General features: G+C 37.0%; 1 protein-coding gene across 1 annotated transcript in view; it reads left to right on the top strand.

Annotated features, from left to right (window-relative positions):
* The window catches only part of LOC150087939 (uncharacterized), a 69,064-nt gene that overhangs the window by 6,123 nt on the left and 39,032 nt on the right, over window positions 1-23,909 (top strand). Inside the window, exons 2-3 of the mRNA XM_090369817.1 lie at window positions 13,746-13,892; window positions 18,786-18,998. Of these exons, the coding sequence (XP_090225943.1) occupies window positions 13,746-13,892; window positions 18,786-18,998 (360 nt within the window). The remainder of the gene's footprint in view (window positions 1-13,745; window positions 13,893-18,785; window positions 18,999-23,909) is intronic.

Here is a 23,909-nt window from a genome sequence, read left to right as displayed (position 1 = left end):
TCATCTGTTGTCTCTACCGTTCTCCCAAATCCACTAATCACTCAGAGCTCTTTGACTTCCTCTCTTTGCAACTTGAATTTCTCTAGGCCAACTTTCCTAACAGTGAGGTAATTTTCCTTGGTGATTTCAATGTTCACAACTCCAGCTGGCTTCCATTTTCTAGTCACACTGACCCATCTGTTCGAGATGCTGAGGCTTTTGCGATTAGTAATGACCTTGCACAGATTGTTCATTTACCTACGAGAACACCGGACAATCCTAATCATACAGCCAACACGCTTGATCTTTTTCTCAAAAACAACCCTTCTAAGTTCATGGTCGAAGTGAGAGGTTCTTTAGGCACTTCAGATCACAACTTGGTGATTGTCTCTTCTCCAATGGAGCCTTTTTCTCATGGCTTTTCCCAACCTCGTGTTGTTTGGCATTACAAGAATGCAAAATGGGATGGCCTGCGAGATTTCTTTTCCTTGGTCGGATTACTGTTTCAAAACTTCTGATGTCAACGTTTGCTCAGATCATGTCAGTGAAATTATTCTAGCAGGAATGAAATCCTTTATTCCACACTGCACTTTAAAATCTCGTCCTTTATCTAAACCTTGGTTTTCCAATAAATATGCTAAGGCTGTTCAAGAGAAGAATGTTGCATATCGTAATTGGCTTGTTTCTAATTCTTCAGTTTCATTTTCTGCCTACATCAAAGCTCGCAACAATTGTAAAGCAGTTATTAATCAGTCCAAACTAGATTTTGAACAGGCTAAGAGTAGAAAACTTGCTTCTTGCCCTAATGGTAGCCGAGCGTTCTGGTTGCAACTGGTCAAAGCTATTGGCCGCAACTTTTGCTCATCTCTGCTCCCACCTCTGTCCAAACCAGATGGTTCTGTTGTCAAGGATAAAGCCAAGGATAAAGCTGACCTGCTAGCATCCCATTTTTCTTCCAACTCATGTATTAATGATCTTGGTAAAACACCTCCCACCAATCCCAACACGCTCCATTCAGTGCCTCCTGTGGTCTTCCATCAAAAGGATGTCAGAAGGATTTCGACGAATCTCGATGCTGAAAAAGCTCCAGGTCCCGATGGTATTTCTCCACTTGTTCTCAAAACCTGTGCTCCTGAACTTACTCCTATTCTTTGCCACCTTTTTTCACTTTCTTATTCCAAAGATATTTTTCCTTCTGCTTTGAAATTTGCCCATATCCAGCTGGTTCCTAAAAAGGGTAACAAATCCCTCCCATCCAATTATCGTCCCGTTGCAGTTACTTCTACTCTTTTTAAAGTAATGGAGAAATCAATTAACTGCCAACTCTTAAACTACCTAGAAACTTTCCGTCTGATCAACGTTCACCAGTATGGATTCCGTCAGTGTCAATCCACTGGTGATATTCTGGCTTATGTTACTCATTTATGGACTAATTCAATGGAAAGGTTCGGTGGAACACAAGTAGTTACTCTTGACATCTCAAAGGCTTTTGATCGTGTTTGGCATAAAGGTCTTCTAAACCAGCTTCCATCTTATGGTTTGCTAATTGTTTTTAGTAATTGGTTATCCAGTTTTCTCTCTGAGGGTGATGGTAGATGGCTCTCTCTCTTCTAACTTCTCCACTAATGCCGGTGTTCCCCAAGGTTCAGTTCTTTCCCCCACTCTTTTCCTCTTGTATATTAATGACCTTCTTCCATTGACTGGAAATCCTATCCATAGTTTTGCTGAAGATAGCACATTGCATTCCACTTTCCATTTTGAGAAACTTTACCCTGCTAAATCAGCTTCAACTTCTCAAAAATCTGCTACCAATTCCTTAAATGCCGATCTTCAGGTAATTCTCCAGTGGGGCAAAGAAAACTTAGTTGATTTCAACCCTTCTAAAACTCAGTATTGTCTTATATCTCGCAAAAAGGATTCTTCTGCTCCTATGCTTATCTTTAGTGACACTGATTTCTAGGCAAAATGATATAGTTCTTTTGGGGATTTGAGGATATATATGATATCATCAAATGTTATATCTCTTTTGAGGATTAACCTGACTTCTAATCTCTCTTAGCACAAGCACAGTACAAATATTGCTTCATCTGCATCTAAAATACTTGGTTTTCTCTTTCGCTCTCGGCTTTACTTTTCTTCCAAACAGCTGCTCACCCTGTATAAATCGCAAATCTGCCCTGCCATGGAATATTGTTCCCACATCTGGAGTAGTGCCCCCAAAACCTCCCTGAGGCTTCTTGATTCCATTCAGAAGAGGACAGTTAGGTTAATTAATGATTCATCTCTAACAGAGTCTATCTCATAGACATACTGTTTCTGCTGCATGCCTTTTCTACAGATTAGCATTAGCATTAGTAGAGGCATATGATGCAAGAAAGCATGCTTATGCAGCATCAACCAAAAAAAAAAAAAAAAACACTTCACTCCTCTGTTCATTCAAAATACCTGTCCAGCTCAGCCTTAAATTTATTTAGGCTAACAAGGGAATAATCACCTCCTTATCCCTGCTATAAAAATTCCTGTATATCATGGACAAGACACCATGAGCTATTCTTGCAGCCCATCTGCACTGCTCAGAGAACTTCATATCTGCCTGCACAATTACCCCCAGGTCCTTTTCATTCTCTACCACTGTCAGTGTAGTACCACAGAGTTGATACGTTGCTCTGGGGTTGCTGTTTCCCATATGTAGTACTTTACATTTGTCAATGTTAAACTTCATTTGCCACCCCTCAGCCCATCTGCTCAACCTTTCCAGATCCTGTTGCAGCAGCATAGCGTCAGTAGTGTGCTTAACAACCCTGCCAACCTTTGTATCATCTGCAAACTTGGACATTAAGCTTGATATACCATCATCAATATTATTTATAAGTACAGAAAACAATAATGGACCCAACACTGAACCCTGAGGGACTCCACTAATAACATTAGTCCACGATGAGCAGTGTCCATTGATTACCACTCTCTGTCTTCTCTCCCGCAACCACCCCTTTATCCATAACAGCAATTTGCCTTCAATGCCACACTGCCCCAGTTTGTGCAGCAGTCTTCCTTGTGCAACAGTATCAAAAGCCTTTCTAAGATACAAGTATATAATATCAAAGTCATTCCCTGCATCCAGTTCTTTTGTGACTGTATCATAGTATCCAATCAAATTGGTCAGACAAGACTTTCCATTAATAAAACCATGCTGTTTCCGAGCTATAACTGAAGTCTTGTCTAGATGATCCTTCAGTGCTTCTTTAACCAGGGCCTCCATTAATTTTCCTGGAACAGAAGTTAAACTCACAGGTCTATAATTACTTGTGTCAGCCTTTGATCCTCCTTTGTGAATTGGGGTCACATTTGCACATCTCCAGTCTATGGGTACCTCCCCTGAGTCCAAGGAAGCTCTCATAATTATGGCTAAGGGTTTGCTTACTTCCTTTGCTGCCTCCTTTATATAACTGGATAGATTCCATCCACCCCAGGTGCCTTTCTTATGTTTATCTTCAACAATTTCTCCTCCACTTTACTCTCAGTTTTTACAAGATTCTCTAGCTTACTGCCAGAGTTGAATACACCTCTGGCATTCCCCTCGCTGAATAACTCCTCATGTGTGAATGTCGATGCAAAATATTCATTTAGTTTGTTAGCTACCTGAGCAGGATCATCAACAGTTGAACCATCGATATCAAGTGGAGCAATCTGATTCATCCCCTTCCTTCTAGAGTTTACATAAGTACAGAACTCTTTGCTGTTTTTCTTTGCATCCTTTGTCAAAGATTTCTCGTAATGTGCCTTCGCCTGCCTAACCTCCTTTGTGTAACTTGGTTAAAGACCAGCTTATATCTATCATAGGCTTCTGTGTTAATTTATATGTATCCATGCATTTTTCTTCTCTGTCACATGTCTAATTAGTTCATCTGACATCCATTCAAGTGTAAATCTTGAACAACATTTCTTTGTTGGTATGAAAAGCCTAGTGGCTTCCAAGATAAGTTCTTTGAATGCTTCTCATTTTGAATTTGCTATTGGTAACATGCCATCAGTTGGTCCCACTGTAAAGAATTTAAATACTGTCTCAGACTATCGTAGTCGCCTTTACGAAAGCAAAGATACTTCCACAGGCACTGTTCTTCCGAATTGGCTTCTATAATTTCCGCTCTCTCTTTCAAAACAGTCTGAACATGTGCCACCACCAACCAATATCCATTTACTGTCCAACTTCAAACTCACAGAACCAACTTTTCATCTTCCTCGTTTATTCATTCAACTGCCCTTTTCTAGAACAACCTTCCTTCATACGTATTTCCTGAAAATTACAGTCTACAGAAGTTCAAGTCCAATGTTAACAAATATCTTCTTTCATCTTCTCAACCTCCAACCCAAACACGGTACTAAGTACTATAGGTTCTAATACCTCTCGTGTTTGGGATTTACATAAAAAAAAAAAAAAACTTAGAATTTGCTGTTGGTAACATCATCAGTTGATCCCACTCTACAGAATTTAAAAACTGTCTGAAACCACTGTACTCATCTTTACGGAAGCAAAACCCTTTCCTTTACCGCTGATAGTAAATATATCCCTAATTAATCCCACATCAGTATACTGTGATCACTGCCACCTAGTGGTTACTTTATCTGCAAATTCTTAATACACGAATTATCACTGCTGATTACCAGATCAAGAGTATTACCCTCTCTGGTTGCCTCTTGAAAACAGTCATACTGCTGTGGAAAACAGTCATCCAATAAATCCACAAAAGTCTTACTAGTGTGTGAGTGACCAACCCATAAGTTCTAGTCAATATCTGGGAAGTTAAAATCCCTCATTATAAGACATTCTGATTTACTAGCCCACTCTATTTCTCTGTACAATTGTTCATTGTACTCATTTGAGTCATTAGGCCTATAATACACTCCTACTCTTATTTTTGCTTTCCCAGTGCTTATGTCACACCAAACTGACTCAACAGTGCACTGTTCATCTGTATCAACTGGATGCACTTCTTTTGATTTTATGTTTTTCTTAATTATCAGCATAACTCCTCCTCCTTCCTATCCTGTCTATCCTTTCTGTACACAGTGTATTCTCCAAATTCCAATTCTGCATTCCTAATATCTGTGTGACACCACGTCTCTGATATCCCAACAATATCTGCCTTTGATGTCTTGACCAGCACTTCAAATTCATTAAATATATTTACTACACTTCTAGCATTGGTATACATGCATGTATTCGTATTCTTAGTTATCCTAACACATCCCATATACCCATCTGCTTTACGATGACTGCCATCAGTCCCTGAAACCCCCATCACTCCTCCCTTCTGGCTGCTGCTGCTTATTCTAATAGAAGTAGCACAAGAAACACCTTCACCTCTGCCTGCAGCTACTTTTAACCTTTTAGTCTCTGAATTTCCCCAAGCTAGCAGTTTTCCAACTCGCCTAACACTGCCTTGATAGCATCAGCAAATATTCTCGCACCCTTTCTATTTAAGTGTATCCCATCCCTGTAGAAGCAGTCTCTCCTGTTAACAAGCACAGACCATGCTGAAAAAAAATTCTACACCTTGAGCCTTGCACATTCCCTCCAGGGTCGAATTGATTGATAAGGCTCTCATCATGTATTCCCTCCTGTCGTGTCTGGGCAGAATTGCAGACACTTTCAAATTTAACCTTTGAAACAGTGCCCACCTTTGTATCATAAGCAAACTTAAATATGAAATTTGAAATATCTACATCAGTATTGCTAATGTTAGAAGTAATAATGGGGTTCCTACTGAACCCCACTTGTTACATTAATCCATGAAGAGCAGTAGCCATTTATAAATGCTGTTTGACTCTTATCACTTAATCATCCATTTATCCATAGGAATGATTCATCCCTAATGCCACATTGTTCCAATTTATACAACAGTCATACATGAAGTATATTAGCAAATGTTTTACTTAAATTTAAGTATGCGATGTCAAAATTATCCTTTGTATTCAGTTCCTTTGTATCCTCGTAGTAGCCATTCTGACTGGTGAGACATGATCTTTTAAGAAATCCATACTGTGATTGCCTTATAGCTCTGCTCCTATCAAGGTAATCTTGCATTATTTTTCAAACTATTGATTCCATTATTTTCCCTGGCACAGAGGTTAAACTTGAAGTAAATGATTAATAATTACAGTAAACCCTCGCTTTAACTGACCCCAATATAACGGATTTTGGATTTAACGGACTGGACAAATAATAATAATACAGTAATGTACATATTAATCTCGACCATATTATTTTTTTTAGTTTATACAAAACTTCAGTATTATTATTAATTAAAAAATTCAGTATTATTATTAATTAAAAATTAATAATAATTACCTATTTCCATTATTGTTTTGATAATTACCTACTTTTATTTTTATAATCAAATTCAGGAAATTGTTTTTTATTTTTTCTGAAAATGTGTTCAAATAGCTGTTTTTCCAGATAACAGATAAGAGCAGTGACTTGCAAGCTGAACGTGACTCGGAACACTAAACTGCAGGTCTACCAACTCGCTTTGTTTCGGTCTCAGTCTGCCTCAAGCTGTTGTGCGGTCAGTTGTATACGGAGTGTTTCTGTGATTTCTGAATTGTGACTTTTATTTATTAAATAATTTTGCAATCTTTACAATTTAAAATGGCATCAAGTGATAGAGGAGTTAAAAGAAAGCGTGTGAACTTAACTGTGGCACAGAAATTAGAGCTAATTGAGAAATTAGAACAAGGCGTCTCAGTAGCACGTGTTTGTGAAATGTACGGCGTAAAAAAACAAACTGTTTCTGATATCCGTAAATCAAAGGCTAAATCGCAACATTTTTCTTTAAAATAAGTGTTGATAGCTCTAAATGTGGTTCTACAGAGGGGAGTAGAAAACACATGAAAGTTGTGCAAGATAAAAACTTAGAAGAAGCTGTGTATAAGTGGTATGTTCAACAGAGATCTAGTGGTGTTAATGTATGAAGTTTTTGAGTTGAAATCTGCATGTGAAACTCTTGGAAAACACATTGGACTTAATGTTAAGGCAAGTGATGGGTGGCTGTGACTTTTTAGAAAAAGAAAACCTGTGGTGAATCTTTTAAGTGCAGACACTTCACAAGTTTCAGCCATTTAGAAAATTTATAAATGAACTTGTTAAATCTGAGGGCCTTATTTTATCACAGGTTTACAATCCTGATGAAACTGGCCTGCTGTTCCTGAAAATATGCTGGCCTACAAACATGAACACAGCACTCCTGGTTGCAAGTTAAGTAAGGAGCAAATTTCTGTCTTACTTTGTGCAAATGCTGATGGCTTGCATAGCCTGAAGACCATGGTGGTAGGGAAATCAAAGAAACCACACACTCTTAAAGACATTAAGAATCAGTTGAATCAGTAAACCACTCAAAGATTGTGTGGTTTACTTCAGAGATTTTTTCTGACTGGTTCTTCAACCACTTTGTCCCTGATGTGAGGTGCTTCCAGACAGATGTTCTGAAAATTTTCCCCAATAATGTAAAGGCATTGTTGCTTTTGACAATGCCCCTGCTCATCCTAGTGCTGAGAAGTTAGTAAGGATGGCAGAATTAAATGTCTTTTTTTGCCTCCTAACACAACTTCAGTTATTTAGGGAATAATTGCAGCCTGCAAGAGGCTGTATAAGGATTTTTTGGAAGAAGTAATGGTTGTGTTGGAGGATGAAGAAAATGCAGAAGATATGAGGAGACAGGACACTTCAGAATCTATGAGCCTACAACCTTAAGTCTGTGGTCTTTAACTTTACATCTGCTTGGAAGGAGATGAAGACTACAACTTTGGCAAATGGATGGAAGAAGTTGAACAATATTGAACCGGATTTGGATTTTGAAGGATTTGAGGCAAATGACTTTCGGTGCATCCTTGTAAATGCTGGGAAACAACTGAAGATGAGGTTCTGAAATGGCTGTGATGAAGGTGATCCTGGCTACCAACTCCTCACTGAAGAAGAAATTGTGGACGAGGTTCAATATGGCAAGGCAGGGGAAGAAGAAGACATTGAGGAATGTTGTTGTTGTTATTTGGTTTTTAGGGGCATTAGCAACTAAGGCCATATTGCTCTGGGGATATGCGGTGGTCATTCCCTGACCTTTCCACATCCTCCGTATTTGGTGGTCGTGGGCTCAAACCCCGGTCTAATCAAGAAGCGTGTGCTACGCACTGCCGCTCCTGCCCACCTGGCTACGGAGGCGCCACATTGAGGAAGAGCAAATTACACCAGAATGGCCTACATTGTCTGAAATGAGAAATCTCATGGACATCGCCATCCATTATATAGGGACATCTGACCCTGAAATTGTCCTGTACTACGAACATTTTCGGCAGTTCAGGGTGATCATTATTAAGAAACAACATCAGAGTGGCAAACAACTGAAGCACTTTCTTTAAGTGAACTTCACCGACTCCCAATCCTATTTCACATCCAACTGCTTGTACATCTGAACCGTCTACAAGCAAACAGGTGACACCATTTGTGACACCATTCAGTGCTTCCATTTGTGAAATTTCAAAAGAATCTAAAGCTGGGGCTTCCTCTTCACCTCTACCTTCAGATACTGAATAATGACTACTGTACTACTACCACATGGTCACTGCAAAATACGCTTCAACTACACTGTCAAAAAGGTGAGTAAATATTACATATTCTTTATTATAATTTAATAATTTTATATTGTACAGTACAATATAAAATTGTACTGCAATATATAATGCAATGTAATTGTATTGCAATATACAGTACTATACAATATTATATTGTATTAAAGCTTTTTTTTCTTTACATTAAGAACAATCAAAAATGTCCCCCCCCCCCCAAGGTTATATTCGATTTAACAGACTTTCGCCATTAACTGACACCCCTTCTCCCCTATTAGTCTGTTAAATTGAGGGTTTACTATAATTAAATTAGCTGTTAATCAATGTAAATAATCAATCCAATATACCAGAGTTTTCCAAAGTGTGGTCTGCAGTCTGATACTGGGCCATGGGAAAAAATACCGGTCCTCAGAATTTTAAAAAATTGATAAGAGAATACAAATTATATGCTTTCCTCCTCACACAGGTAACTATCCTATTGACATTTGAATTTATTCAAACTGTCAGCCTCAATTAAATGCGAGGGCAACTTGTTCCGGCACCTCCGTAGCCCGGTGGGCAGGAGCAGCAGAGTGTAGCACATGCTTCTTGATTAGACCGGGTTTCGAGCCCGTGACCACCAAATACGGAGGATGCGGAAAGGTCAGGGAATGACCACCGCATATCCCCGGAGCAATATGGCTTTAGTTGCTAATGCTTCTAAAAACCAAAGAACAACAACATTAACTTGTTCCAGCAATCAACAACTTGCTGGGTAAAAGAAAACTTCCTGCAATCTAATCTCAATCTCAACCTGTGTAATTTGAATTTATGACCAGTAGTTCTGGAATTCTTTATAATAGTGAGAATTCCACCTTCATTCATTTTACTAATCCCTCTCAGAGCCTTATAAACCTCAGTCAGGTCACCTCTGAGGTGCCTGGTTGCCAAGCTCTGTAGCCCACATAATTGGAGTCCTTCCTTATACGGTCAACCTTCTGCTGATCTCATCTTTGGACCCTTTCAAGAAGCACAATGTCTTTTTTCAGATGAAGTCTCCATACTTGGACACAGTATTCCAAATGTGGTCTTACAGTTGCCTCATACAGTGGAATTATGATCTCCTTATCTGTACAGGGTAATGATTGATAAATCAATAGGACACTATGGGCTTTCCTGGCTGCCTGTTTACAATGTTCAGAAAACTTCATACCTGCCTGTATTGTAACTCCCAGTTCCTTTCCTCCTCTACTGTTTTTAATTCAACCCCATGAAGTGTATAATTTATTTGTGGGTTGCTGTTCCCCAGGTGTAAGGCCTTGCATTTAGTAGCATTAAAACATAGCTGTCACTTCTGACCATCTTTGAAGCCTGTTCAAGTCATCCTGAAGGAGCTCTGCTTGGCACTGATCATTAACGACTCTGCAAATTTTGACATTGCACCTTCTATCCCTTTATTGATGCCATTTATGAAAATGAGAAACAACAGTGGTCCAAGAACTGATCCTTGAGGGGACCCTATTCCCAACGTTACACCAGTCTGAAGAATATCCATTAATCACAACCTCTTCCTTCTGCAGCCACCCAGAAATCCATCTTAGAATCTTACCACTAATCTATTTTAGTTAAGCTTAATTTTCCCTTAACAAAGCCATGTGTGTCCTTCAGAATGCCGTATCTGTCTAAATGTCCCTGGATTGCACTCTTAATCATTGCTTCTAAGATTTTTCCTACCACTGAAGCAGACCAACCAGTCTGTAATTATCAACTTCACCCTTAGAAATACTTTTATGTATTTGCGATACTGTAGCACTTCGCCAATACAAAGGAATCTCTCCTGAGTCCAAAGATGCCCTCATAATTAAACTCAGCGGTTCAATATTCCCTTACATTCTCCCTCAAAACTACAGGGTATATGCCATCAACTCCGGGTGCCTTACTTGCCATTATGCTCAAAGGTTTTTCTAATAACAATGGGCGCCTATTGGAAGACTATTGTACAAATTGGAGCAGAATGGTATTAAGGGTAAGTTGCTACAATGGATAAAAGGATGGTTGAGTGGGAGAAGACAGAGGGTGGTAATTAATGGGTGCTGCTCTTCGTGGGCTAATGTTATTAGTGGAGTCCCACAGGGTTCGGTGTTGGGTCTTCTGTTGTTTTGTATATTTATCAATGATATTGATGAAGGTATATCAGGCTTAGTGTCGAAGTTTGCAGATGATACAAAGGTTGGCAGGGTTGTTAATGACAGTAATGGCAGTGTGCTACTGCAACAGGATCTAGATAATTTGGACAGATGGGCTAAGAAGTGGCAACTGAAGTTAACCTTGACAAATGCAAAGTACTGTATATGGGTAGAAGTAACCCCTGAGAAAGGTACCAACTGTGTGGTACTACACTTAAGGTGGTAGAAAATGAAAAAGACCTGGGAGTAATTGTGCAGTCAGATATGAAGTTTTCTGAGCAATGCAGACAGTCTGCCAGGGCAGGTCATTGGGTTGGTCAATGATATATAGGAATTTTGCTAGCAGGGAAAAGGAGGTGATTGTCCCTCCTTTTCCCTGCTCAGACCTGGAGGTCTCATTTTAGGAAGGATGTAGATTTGCTTGAGCGTGTACAGAGAAGGGCAACAAGATTGGTGAGGGGAATGAATGGATCCTCTTACCAAGAGAGGCTTAAGTTCTGCAAATTGCAGTGGCTGGAGACTAGGCACCTGCGTGGTGATCTGATTGAGGTGTATAAGACCTTGAATGTGTTGAGCACACTGAATTCTGATGGGATCCTTCCACTTGTTCAGATTACGAACCTAAGGGGGCATAAATTCAAATTAAGAAAAGACAGATGTAGAATAGATGTGTGAAAATTTGCCTTTAGCCAGTGGGTAGTTAATTGCTGGAACAAACTTCCATCTGTCATTGTGGAAGTTGATAGGTTAAATAAATTTAAGGAGGATCTGGACAGGCATTTGGAGGGAAAGGTGTGTTTTTTTTTTTTTTTTTTGGCTGATGCTGCATTAGCTCATACACTTGCTTTCTTGCATCACATGCCACTACTACTACTATCCCTCAGCAGTCAGCCCAATTCACAGTTGCCATATAGCACCTAAAGGGGGTGGGATCTTTGCTGGCTGCTGTCCCCCCACCTGGGGTGGAATCTTCACTGCCTGCTGCCCCTACTGAGTGGTGGGATTCCTGGACTTACTGTCTAGTGCTCTACTCTCAGTTTAACAACTCCTCCTTCCTACTTCTATATGGATGCCTCTATCATCTCCGTCTTTCTATCATTATATTCCCTCCAGTCCCTCCCTCCCCATCTTCTCCCTGCTATACATCCACTCTCCTTTCCTATATTTCCATGGGCTTACCCAGACCATCAGTTCTGGGGACGCCTAGCAGGAGCTAAGATGAATCTGGCCTGCCTCTGCGCAGCTAGAGATGTGAGACAGGGGGCAATCAAACTCGTGTTTGTTGCCCCATGGTTACTAAATCGCCTGATGCCGGCCACTCGACACAAAAAAAAAACAAACCTTTACATATTCCAACACTATGCACAAACAGCGCTTCCTCACCACAAGACGACAAAGCGGCGAATAAAATTCACAAAAAAACCTACTAATATTAATAATAATAGCGCCTTAAACTCTCAAAGTCCCCTCTTCTGAAGCTAAAACCCGTGATTTTACCTTGATGCTTGATGGTGTGCATGGTTTAATCTAAAAATATTTCTTGGCTAAATGCCTAAGAGTATGAAGGAGTTAGTGTATGCATGGTTACTGTACATACATCATTTCTGTTACCAAGGTAGTATGAAGGCATTGTTTATTTATATTTCATATTGTGAATACCTTCACAACAAGTGGCCGAGGCATTGCACTGTTTTGAATAAGCAACGCTTAAGCAGTGGAGAAGACTAATGTTACTTATTCTCGGCGGATACCACCACCCAGATGGCACCATTTCGAAGCTTGTTGGTTTACTCATCGGTGGGTGGTCAGGTACCCCGGTGTTGCAATAGTGACAACCCGGTTATGAAGTATAATTCCACAAAAGTTATATTTCATAACTGGGTTATAACTTTTGTGGAATTATACTTCATAACTGGGTTGTCACTCTTGCAACAACAGGGTACCTGCCCACCCACCAATGAGTAAGCCAACAAGTTTCAAAATGGTGCCATCTGGGTGGCAATGTCTGCTGAGAATAAATAACAGTCTTCTCTACTGGTGAAGTGTTACTTATTCAAAGTAGTACAATACCTCGGCCACTCATGAAAGTATTCACAATACTTTTCAATATAAATAAATGAAGCATTCATACTACCTTGGTAGTAGAAATGATGTATATGCAGTAACCATACATAAACCAGCTCCTTCAGTAAATTCATTGTTGCACAACAACAATTGTAATATCCAAACATAATATCCAGTATATGGATAGCCAGTGTGATATATATGAAAAAAAAAGAAATGATAATTGCTGAGTTTCTATTAGTCTGATTTTAGTGAAATTTTGGGAGGCTGAACAAATTGTTTTAAGAGCCATATCTAATATGTCACAAAAATCCATTAACTGAAAGTTGAGTTATTACATGTGGATTGATGGATTGAGAATTAATAATTTCTAGTTTCTGTTGGTCCAATTTTAATGACATTTGGGTTGGCTTCAGAAATCTTTCTAACAGAGCTAATTATAAAATTTTATGAAAATCCATTCACTAGGAGTTGCGATATTACTTGTAGCTAGATGGACAGACATAGTAAAGACAGTTGGTGCTTTAAGCATATATGCTAATTTGCCTGAAAAAAAAAAAAAAAAAACAACACTGACACCATGTTTTGCCACCTCTGCAATGATAGAAGATGGAGCATCTTATACTTAAATGTTGTCTTAACATTTGTGTATACTCACCTGGCATGGCATGCTAGTCATTTTCATGGGTTCATAATGTAACTTTAAGTATATCTTTTTATGAAAATAAAATAAGGTGAGCTACATGATCTCTGGTAATATTCTGATTAATAAATTTATAATTCTTGTTTTCTAATTCATATTTTAATGTTATTATAAAATTATTATTTTTATAAAAATGTTGGTTATGAATTTCATTAGTTTTATAATTTGCTGTTAAATTACCAAATTCTTGTGAGACACTTTTACTTTACTTTCAGAATTACTTCCGCCGCAAGAGGTAAAGGTTGATGATGAAACAGAACACTCAGTTAGTCTTTCATGGAACCCACCTTTACATTTGGATACTCAAAAATTGAAGCTTGTTGCATATTCATTAGTGTTTGTTCCTGCAGTGAATGGTGCAGGTGATGTAATGATACATTTATTATTATATTTAAGTGAAGTTAGTTTTTAACATTAAAGTAAAGTTAGTTATTTAGTTTTAGTATTGACAAATTATTCAAGGTAGCAAGCTTATGCAGCATCAGCCAAAAAAAAAAAAAAAATGGTTTAAACAATTTAATGATTAAATGATAATGATTAGTAATTCATAATTAACTAAGTAGGCATTCTGTTAATTCTCATATAAGCATGTGAATTCACTTGGAATTTCTCAATCCTTGCACTGTCACCACAGGTGCTCTAAGTTGGTTAGGCTGTTTAGCCCTAGCAGTGATGTTAGGTATTACATATTTGTTTAGAATATAGCCATTTCTCTCTCTACATTTTAGGTATTCCACAATTGTGTGTTGTGTTTGTAATAAAGATTTAGTTTTCAAAAACATAAGTTACAACAACAATATGAACATAACATTAAGCACTTTTTTTCATTCTCAGCATATAGTTGAATTTTCTCATTACATGTTATACACAGAGTGATTGGCACGTTGCTACCTATTTTTATAAGGCTGCTGGTGGAGTACAAAATCAAATGGGTTGTTTATTCAAAATTATGTTAAATTTGAATCGTGTAAAGATTACAGCTGGATGTGAAATATGACAGTTAGTAACAGCTGTTCAGAGATGATGACAAGCTGAAGCTGAACTTGGAAAGAATGAGATGAACTGTAACACTGAATCCTAAAACTATTAAAGGTTGCCAATAAAAATTGATTACAATCAGAAAACCAGATCTGTCCGTGATAGTTGTTGTTTGTTTGGTTTTTAGGAGCATTAGCAACTAAGGCCATATTGCTCCGATCCGTGATAGAAAGTGCGATTAGACCATCCACGTTGGATAAGAATGTTGGTACAAGATGCTTTTTTATGAAGTACTAAGAAATCCATTAAAGCATGTATACCTGAAACAGGATTATCTTATCATTCTGTATAGGTAGTTTTGAAAACAGAACTAAAGTGGGGACTATGGAAGGAGTGGCAAGACCTCTTAAATAACATTATTTGGTTTGGTGAAATTATTTTTGATGTTTGAGGCCTTGTTGATAGACATGGCTGCCATTACTGGGGACCTGTTGACCAGCAGAGCTTTCTGTAGCTGTAAGATTCACAAATTGCTGTGTACTGATAGACATTATGTGCTCTTCTGCAATGGAAGATGCCTTAAAAATATTGGCTTTTCTGAATCAGGCCATAATAAAAGATTCTGAGAACCACAAATTTGTTGTAAAACTCTGTTATAGAGAAATGCAAATATAAAGGAGAAAGGATTGCATAATTTGCATTAAAATACAATAAATTAAAATAATAACGATTTAAAAAATATATAATATTATTATTATTATTATAATAATAATAATATTATATATTTTTTAAATATGCAGCTAATTATATAATTTTTATATTGTTTAATGGTTCTTTCAACCTAGCTTTATTTCTAAACTAAAGACATCTTTGGCATGTTTACATATATACTATAATTCTGAATTAACCTAGGAAAGTTCTGATTTTTAAAATTGAATGCTTAATAAAATTCAGAGATTGAAAAATTGGAGGCTACAATTTGTTTCTTTTAAACAACCCAACTGTGATTTGGTCAGTCGGTCCACGTATTGATCATGTGGTCAACAGGTCCCCAGTAATGGTTTCTATGCCTATTAACAAGGCCTCCAACATCAAAAATGGTTTCACATAACCAAATAATGTTATTTAACAGGTCTTGCCACTCCTTCCATAGTCTCCACTTTAGTTCTGTTTTCACTCGAGCACTAGCAAGACTTTTGTGGATTTATTGAATAACTGTTTTCTACAGCAGCAGCATGTTGAAGAGGCAACCAGAGGGAATAATACTCTTGATCTGATTATCAGCAGTGATTATAAGTTAAAAGAACCACTAGGTGGCAGTGATCACAGTGTATTGATGTGGGATTTACTTAAAGATGCAACTACCATTGAGTAGACCGGGGTTCAAGCCCCTGACTGCTAAATACGGTTGATCTGCCAACCCGCACTGGACCAGCGTGGCAGATTATGGTCCATTTCCCTCGGCATGAATTGTTGAGGAGGCTTCCATCCTGCAGTGGATTGATAATGGCTGCAATTTACTTTTTTTTTACCATTAGGGGTAAAAGGAAGGGTTTTTGCTTTCATAAAGGTGACAACAGTGGTCTCAGACAGTTTTTTTAAATTCTATACAGTGGAATCAACTGATGACGTTACCAATAAAAAATTCTAAATGGGAGGCATTCAAGGGATTAAACATGGAATTAAACTAGGCTTTTCATACCAACTAAGAAATACTGTTCAAGATTTAGGCCTAAATGGATGTCAGATAAACTAATTAGACTTGTGGCAGAAAAAAAAATGTATGGGATGCATATAAATTATCAAGTGACACAGAAGCCAATGGTAGATATAAGCTAGTATGTAATCAAGTCACAAAGTCACAGGCAAAGGCCGATCACAAGAAATCTGGCAAAGGATACAAAGAAAAACAGTAAAGACTTCTTTAATTATGTAAACTCTAGAAGGAAGAGGATGAATCATATCGGTCCATTTGATATCAATGGTCCAACTGTTGGTGATCCTGTTCGGATAGCTGACAAACTGAATGAGTATTTTGCATGTACATTCACACATGAAGGATTCTCTAGGGAGGTGGAGGCTTCAGAAGTTTAACAAACTCTAACAGGGAGCTAAATGACTTTGTAATAACTGAGAAGAATGTTGAAAAGAAATTGTTGAAGTTAAACATAAGAAAGGCACCTGGGATGGGATCTATCCAGTTATATTAAGGGAGGTAGCAAAGGAAGTAAGCAAACTAGCCATTATTATGAAAGCATCCTTGGATTCAGGGTAAGTCTCCACAGACTGGAGGTGTGCGAATGCATCCCCAATTCACAAAGGGTGACATGATTAATTACAGACCTGTTAGTTTAACTTCTGTTCTAGGGAAAATAATGAAGTCACTGGTTAAATAAGTAATGCAGGATCACCTAGACAAGACTGCAGTTATAGTTTAGATAAAGCATGGGTTTTTTTAAGGGGAAATCTTGTCCAAATCATTAACAAAACTGTGTGTGTGTGTGTGCGCTACTGCTGCTCTGGCAGCCTGTCTGCACTTCTCAGAGAATTTCGTATCTGACTGCACAATTACCCCCAAGCCTTTTTCCTTTCCCATAAAGGAGAAATTTTTGTTGTGGTTTTGACTATCATTGTTAATCGCTAATTTAAAAATTTTTTAATTTATTATTATTTGATGGAGAGGGAAGTGCCTCATACGTGTTATAGCTTAGGGCCACAGCAAGTTTAAATCCGACCTTGCTGCCAACCTTTGTATTATTTGCAAACTTGGACATTTAAGCTTCATATGCCTTCATGAATATCATTGATAAATATAGAAAACAACAATGGTCCCAACACCGAACCCTGGGTGGAGGACTTTGCTAATAACATTAGTCCCCGAAAAGCAGTATCCATTGATTACCACTCTGTCTTTTCCAACTCAACCATCTCTTTATCAATAGCAGCAACTTGTCCTTAATGCCCCAATGCTCCAATTTGTTTAACAGTCTTTTATGTGCAACAGATATAAAAGCTTTCCTAAAATCAAAGTATAGTTGATCTTTGAATTTCTTAAAATTGTCAGCTTCAAATACCTGAGGAGGCAGCTAATTCCAGTAATTAACAACTTGCTGGATACATTTCTAAACCTCTTATGTAATTATGGCTCACAGTTCTGCAATTCTTTATAATGGCAAATTTCCCTTCATTCATTTTACTAACCCCTATCAAAGCATTACAAACCTCAATCAGGTCCCCTCTAAGGTGCCGTTGGCAAGCTCAGTAATCCATAATCAAAGTCCTTTTTGTGGTTGACCTTTTGCTGATCTTACCATGTGAATTGCCTGTCTTTGGATCCTTTCAAGATGCTATTAATTCTATTGATAATCCTATGCTCATATGAATTTGTTTTTCTCTGTGGTTAATTCATCAATATAAAGTTTAATTTACTTTTTGTTATATAAAGTTTTTTTGGATTATTGATTTTCCTCAGTGCTCTTATATGGTTCTTAGTATTTTCACTCGGTACCAACGCTGGAGGTGGTTGTTAGTGCAATTCTGGTTTATTGTTCCCAATCTGAAATTTTTAGTTATTTTGAATGAGTAGTTATCATGCTCTGTCTGCATCTATGAAGGTTAAATTAACATTATTTGGTTTTGTGAAATCTGAATTGGATTTGCCATATTGTTTTAGGGTAAAATCAGAGAATTACTAGGTAGTACTTTTTTTTTTTTTGCATTTATCAGTAATTTCTTTATGCATTTTTGGTTTGGTCTTGTTCAGCTGAATCATCTTTAAAGTCTGTTTTAGCTATGAATTTTTTTATATTAAACTGGTTAAATTTTAACCACTTTAATATAACAACTGTTTTTCCTCTAAAACTGGGTGGGGGATTGTTGAAGGATCTTTGAATGCATTAAATTTCTAATATGATTGTTAAAGGGCACAATATTAAATTTGTTTTGAGTTATTTTTAGAAATCAATCAATTTTAATGGCAAATTTCCCTTCATTCATTTTACTAACTCCTATCAAAGCATTATAAATGTCAATCAGGTCCCCTCTAAGGTGTCTAGTTGGCAAGCTCAGTAATCCATAATCACACAGAGATATTTTTTTAAAAAATATGAAACACCTTTTTTTTTTTTTTTTTTTTTTTTTTAACTTTTTGTTTAGTAAAGGCCTTTTAACAGAAAGTGATTGCAATAACCAGACAAAATTTAACAAATAATGAAAAAGATTACTTATTTTAAATGTATATCTAAATATCTAATTTTGAATCCTTGCTTTTTATTTAGGCAAAGAGAAAGAATGGTCATTTCCTCCAAGCATCACATCCAGAACTGTTTCAAACCTTGAAAAACAAACAACATATGTGGTAATCCTTTCAGCTGTTTATGAAGGGCCCAGAAAAGCATCAGCTCCAAAATTTACTGTTTCTACACTAACATCAGTATTGAATGACGTTCCAGCAGAAGTAGAAACTGAAGTCTTTCCTAAAGATGAATTATGTAATGATTTCTGTATATTTTTTGAGATTAATTTGCACTCAAGTATTTTAGATTTAAAATTTCAGTATAAATTAAAAAAAAAAGTAACTGATTTATTTTATATAAAATAATATGTATGCAAAGAGTGACACAGGCAGTCCTTTCACTTACAACAGGCTGCATGTTGAAACTAGTCTTCCAATGGAAAGAACGATGTAATATGTAACTTTTTATACATATGAGATGCAAAGGGCATATTTAATGAACTTGCAATCATATATAAAATACAGTATAATGATAATAACTAAATTAGGGGAATTTGCAAAAAAAAAAAAAAATAATAATAGTGTTGACTTGGACTGAATACTGTATAATGTATTTGTAGTTAAAGATGAAAAGGAACACCTTTTCATGGTATATGGAAGGGCATTTCTGGGGATATATTTTTAGATTTCTTTGTGGAGGGATTTTGAGAGGTTTATTAAGAATAAACCAGAGAGGTTTATTAAGCTGCCCTCTTTTCTCTACTGTTAATTACTCTGTAGTTAGTATAGACATTCAATATTATGTTGTTAATCATGGTTCTCTGTTCAAAGTTGGAATCCATTTCCTCAAATTGCCATGGCAGCTTCTGATTTAAAAGTTTGAAGGGCGCACATCTGCTTGGTTGTCTTAGCACTCTGTAACAGATGCTCTTGAACCGGGCTGTGATCATCTGATTTCCTCTGCTTCTCTAGGAAGACAAGTCTTCCTTCATTGGCAAGTTTCTTGGAATTAAGGTCAAGCAGTTCCTGAATATGATTTCCAGAACATTTACATTTTTTTTCCTATTTGGTCTTCAAATCCCAGGAAACAAGAAACACTAGCTGGCCACAATTTTCTCCAGGTGCCATTGAGGTTGAATCCTTTAACCCCTCCTTCCAAGACTCATCAGTATTCTTCACTGCATGCAGAATGTAGATTATTTCCAAAATTATTTTAGGGTTCTATTTCAGTCTGTTGTTTTAGTAACCTGAGAAAAATAGGAATATGCTATGGTCTAGGCTGGAACAATGATGATGAATTAGGGTGCAGGAAGAGGGGAATCAAGAACACAACATTTGAAAGGTGTAGAGGATGTTGAGGGGCATTGTCCAGAGTAACAGTGTTTTTAATGGCATGGTGTTCTATTGGCATCAACCCTGAACAGCTGTAAATAGAAGTCTGTGAGCCACTCGTCAGGGCTCCATTTGTCTCAGCTCTTGTATTGGATCACCATATGATATGGATGAAGTCTTCCTTTAATTAACTCTATGTGCATGATCTTTGGTGTAGGCAGAAAATGAACCTGGAGATTTAGATGCAAGCCAATCGTGTGATATGCAACATTCTTTACCTTGAACAGCCTTAGCACATTTATTGGAAAAAAAAAATTGGAAAACCAGAGTTTAAATTAAGAACAAAATTTTAAGGTGGTGTGTGGAACAAAGAATTTCATCCTTACAAGAATAATTTCAGACATAATCTGAGCAAACATTGACATCAGATGATTCAAAACAGTAATCCAGCCAAGGAAAAGAAGAATAGAAATCTTGCAGGTTATCCCATTTTGCATTCTTTTAATGCCACACAACACAAGGCCAAGAATGGCCAGAAAGGAAAAGGCTCCACTGGAGAAGAGACCATGATTAACTTGTGATCTGAGGTGCCCAAAGGGCCACTCACCTTGACCATATACAGTAGATTCTCGATTTTCCGGGATAGATGGTAAAAAACAAATCCCGGATAATCGATTTCCCATTTAATCCAAAAATACAGAAGTCCCTGACATATATACGAGATACGTTCCAGGACTTCTTATGTAAGTTGAGTTTTACGTATCTTGGGAATGACTAGTAACATATTGCTACTATATTTTTATTGACAAATCTGAATTCGGCCCGATACTTGTTAGTGTTTGACCATTTTCATACATTCTTATTAGTTTAATTTTCTGATCCAAATCAATCGCTTTCCTTTTCTTGGTAGATTTACTAGTATCGCTGTCACTTATTCTCTTAGTCGGCACCATGATAACGATCAAAATGAAATTTTCTGTAAAGAACTTCACAGGGTTAAGGCGAAAACTCACTATTATCATCCCGTGGGAGCCCACATTTTACTAAAGCACATTTCTGGAGGTCAACAAAAAACAATAAAAACAATTTGCACTTTCCGTTTTATTGGGTGTTTCTGTTAGCGCAATCTATTATAAATGGGTAGTAAACTCGATCTTATTGCATTTGCGATAATACTAATAGGTGGAATTCTGTAGGTTTTTATGATATTATGGTGAAGTGTGTGTCTCCTTCGCTGAAATCTTCAGTCATATAAAAAAAAAACCCATAAATAATTGCAAGAATCTTCTTTTTTTTCCTATTTTTTTGCTTGTTACTCCGATCTCACTTGTGCAATTTGTGCGTGCTGTGATCGTCGTTATTGATTGCTTATTATTTTTTGTTGTTTTAAATTTTACAATCCTAAAAATAAAAAAATTGAGTGAAAACAAATTTGCGTAAATCCGTAGTTGTGTAAGTCGGGGACTTATTGTATCGAAAAATGTTCAGCAACCTATGTAAAAAATATGCCGATGTGTGTCCAATACAATGCTTCCCTTTATTTTTTGCGATGTCGATTTTAAATCTAATAGCTTCCCTTTATTTTTTACAATGTCGCGTATGGTTTGGTCAGAAACATTATAATGGTTCATTAGAGATTTAACGGATGCACCGTTTTCAAACTTTTGAATAATTTCAAGTCTTTGTTTAACTGAAAGCACAACTCTTTTGCATTTACCCATCATTTTTGCGATTTATAAACAAAAATATATATATATATTTACTATAAAAAATTTTTTGACATCCCTGACATAAATAACAAAACAAATTTTGTACTTTTGTGGTGCGACAGAACACAACAATCGACACCACACAACAAACTAAACATTTGGTCTCTCTCTCTCTTTTTTTTTTTTTTTTTTTGAGTGGTGGATGTGAAGACAGCGGGGTTGCAAGATAATAGGCACATTAGTCTCCCAATGACGACTTATAACACCACTTCTTGTCACTTATTTACGACTTGCAAAATATCTTTTTATATCTATTCTAGTTATTACTTGAATTACTTGAATTTTATGATTTCTGGTTTTTTTTTTTTTTTTTTTTATTTGGAGTCTTGAAGTGTCCCTGTAAATCGAGAGTCTGCTGTATTTGGAAAGGTTGTTTATGAGAAAAAGATCAAGAACGTTGGTTCTGTTCTTAGGATTTTTGGGTATTTTGGTAGGTAAATGAATGATCTGTGTGAGATCATTAGTTATTGCAAAAGCATCAGAATCTCAATCAGCTTGGTCCATGTGACTAGAAAATATAAGCTAGCTGGAGTTGTGAATATTAAAATCCCCAAGGAAAATTACCTCACTGTTAGGAAAGTCGGAGTGGAGAAAGTCAAAGTTTCAAGTGATTAGCAGTTATGAAAATGATAGAGGCAACAGATGAATTTGATGGAATGGAATAGAGAGATTTTAAACCAGAAAAGATTAAAAAGAGCAGATTACAAATTAAGTCACTGACAGGAAATATCAGAGCTGATGTATGCACAAATACCGCCTTTGAAGCAAAAGGAATTGTACAGTGAATAATTAGGACAACTGAGATGAATAGTGGTGGAATCAACTGATAATTGGGATTCTGTCAGAAAAAGTAATGGGGGCTTGGCAGACTGTAAACAGAAATGGACATCACTGAGATGTCCATCGGAACTGAGACCATGTATATTTGTGAAATGAACTGGGAAGTGTTTGGGAGGTTGAGATCTTTTTGCAGATAAGTTTGTTCTATTAGTTGGACTGTTCGTGATGTATTCAGTACTAAGGAAAGGTGGAGAGGACATGTGAAGTAATGAACTTTTTGTTTATTGCATACAAACAGCAAGATTATACCTAGTTCCCTAACATAATGTGGCCTCGACAATTGCCCTTGGAGTTGTTTATATACAGCATACAATTTTATACAAATATTCAATATTTAAAATAATGACATTGATTAGAAAATCAATCATGGGGAAATAGAGATTTACCAATAGATTCGGTCCGGTAAACTATCTAGTGACTGGCAGATTGGATCTTGCCATGATGCCCATCGTAACTGCAGAAGACATCAATCATTTTGCATGGTGGAAGAGATGGGAGATTGCCGGAACTTTGCTCTGGAGAATAAACATGGATTTTACCATTTTAAGCCTCCAAAAAGTATTGCACTGGTTGATGAGAGTCATCTACCACCTAGTATTGCCCGATAACATAGTTTTTAGTCTGGAATGTAAAAGATTGTCTTTCCTTTTCAGCCACAAATCCTGAATGTTTTCTTGTAATTGTTAATTGCAATTTGGCTGCAATTTTAATTCCAGCAATCTGATCCTTTCTTTAAGAATTGCTAGAACAGTTGTGGAAGTAAGGATCAATTGTCTTTCACTTTCTGACTTCAACAGTCTTCCTTACTGATTGTTTTCACTTTTAATGTAATGACCTTTCCGCTATGTTCTTTACAACAGCACTAACCTTTCCTTTAACTGACATTATAAGGATGAAATATTAAATGAAAATTACGCAAGCCCTGATACCTCTGCCTTTTGAGAACTAATTCAAGAAATTAGGTGCCAACTCAGCGTTCTGATGGGCATCTATGAGAGTTTGAAGAGTAGGGTAGATGCCCTCGAAGGAATTAAAATGGGGCAGAATTAGAATGCGCTGGTCCCACAGAAGCTAGTTATTGTTGTCAGGGAGATGGGAAATATATTGTGCATAAAAGGATATGTGGAATAGGCCCCTGGCAGTCATACCAGTTGATGTTGTAGAGCAGATATCATCTTTTAAGGGCACAAAGGGTGATATTGTTGTACACGTTGGCATTATTGACA

The sequence above is a fragment of the Mastigoproctus giganteus genome, chromosome 3 (genome assembly GCF_048544385.1).
Source record: "Mastigoproctus giganteus isolate SK-2022 chromosome 3, ASM4854438v1, whole genome shotgun sequence".
Lineage (NCBI taxonomy): Eukaryota > Metazoa > Arthropoda > Arachnida > Uropygi > Thelyphonidae > Mastigoproctus > Mastigoproctus giganteus.
This window is presented reverse-complemented; position numbering and strand designations above follow the sequence as displayed.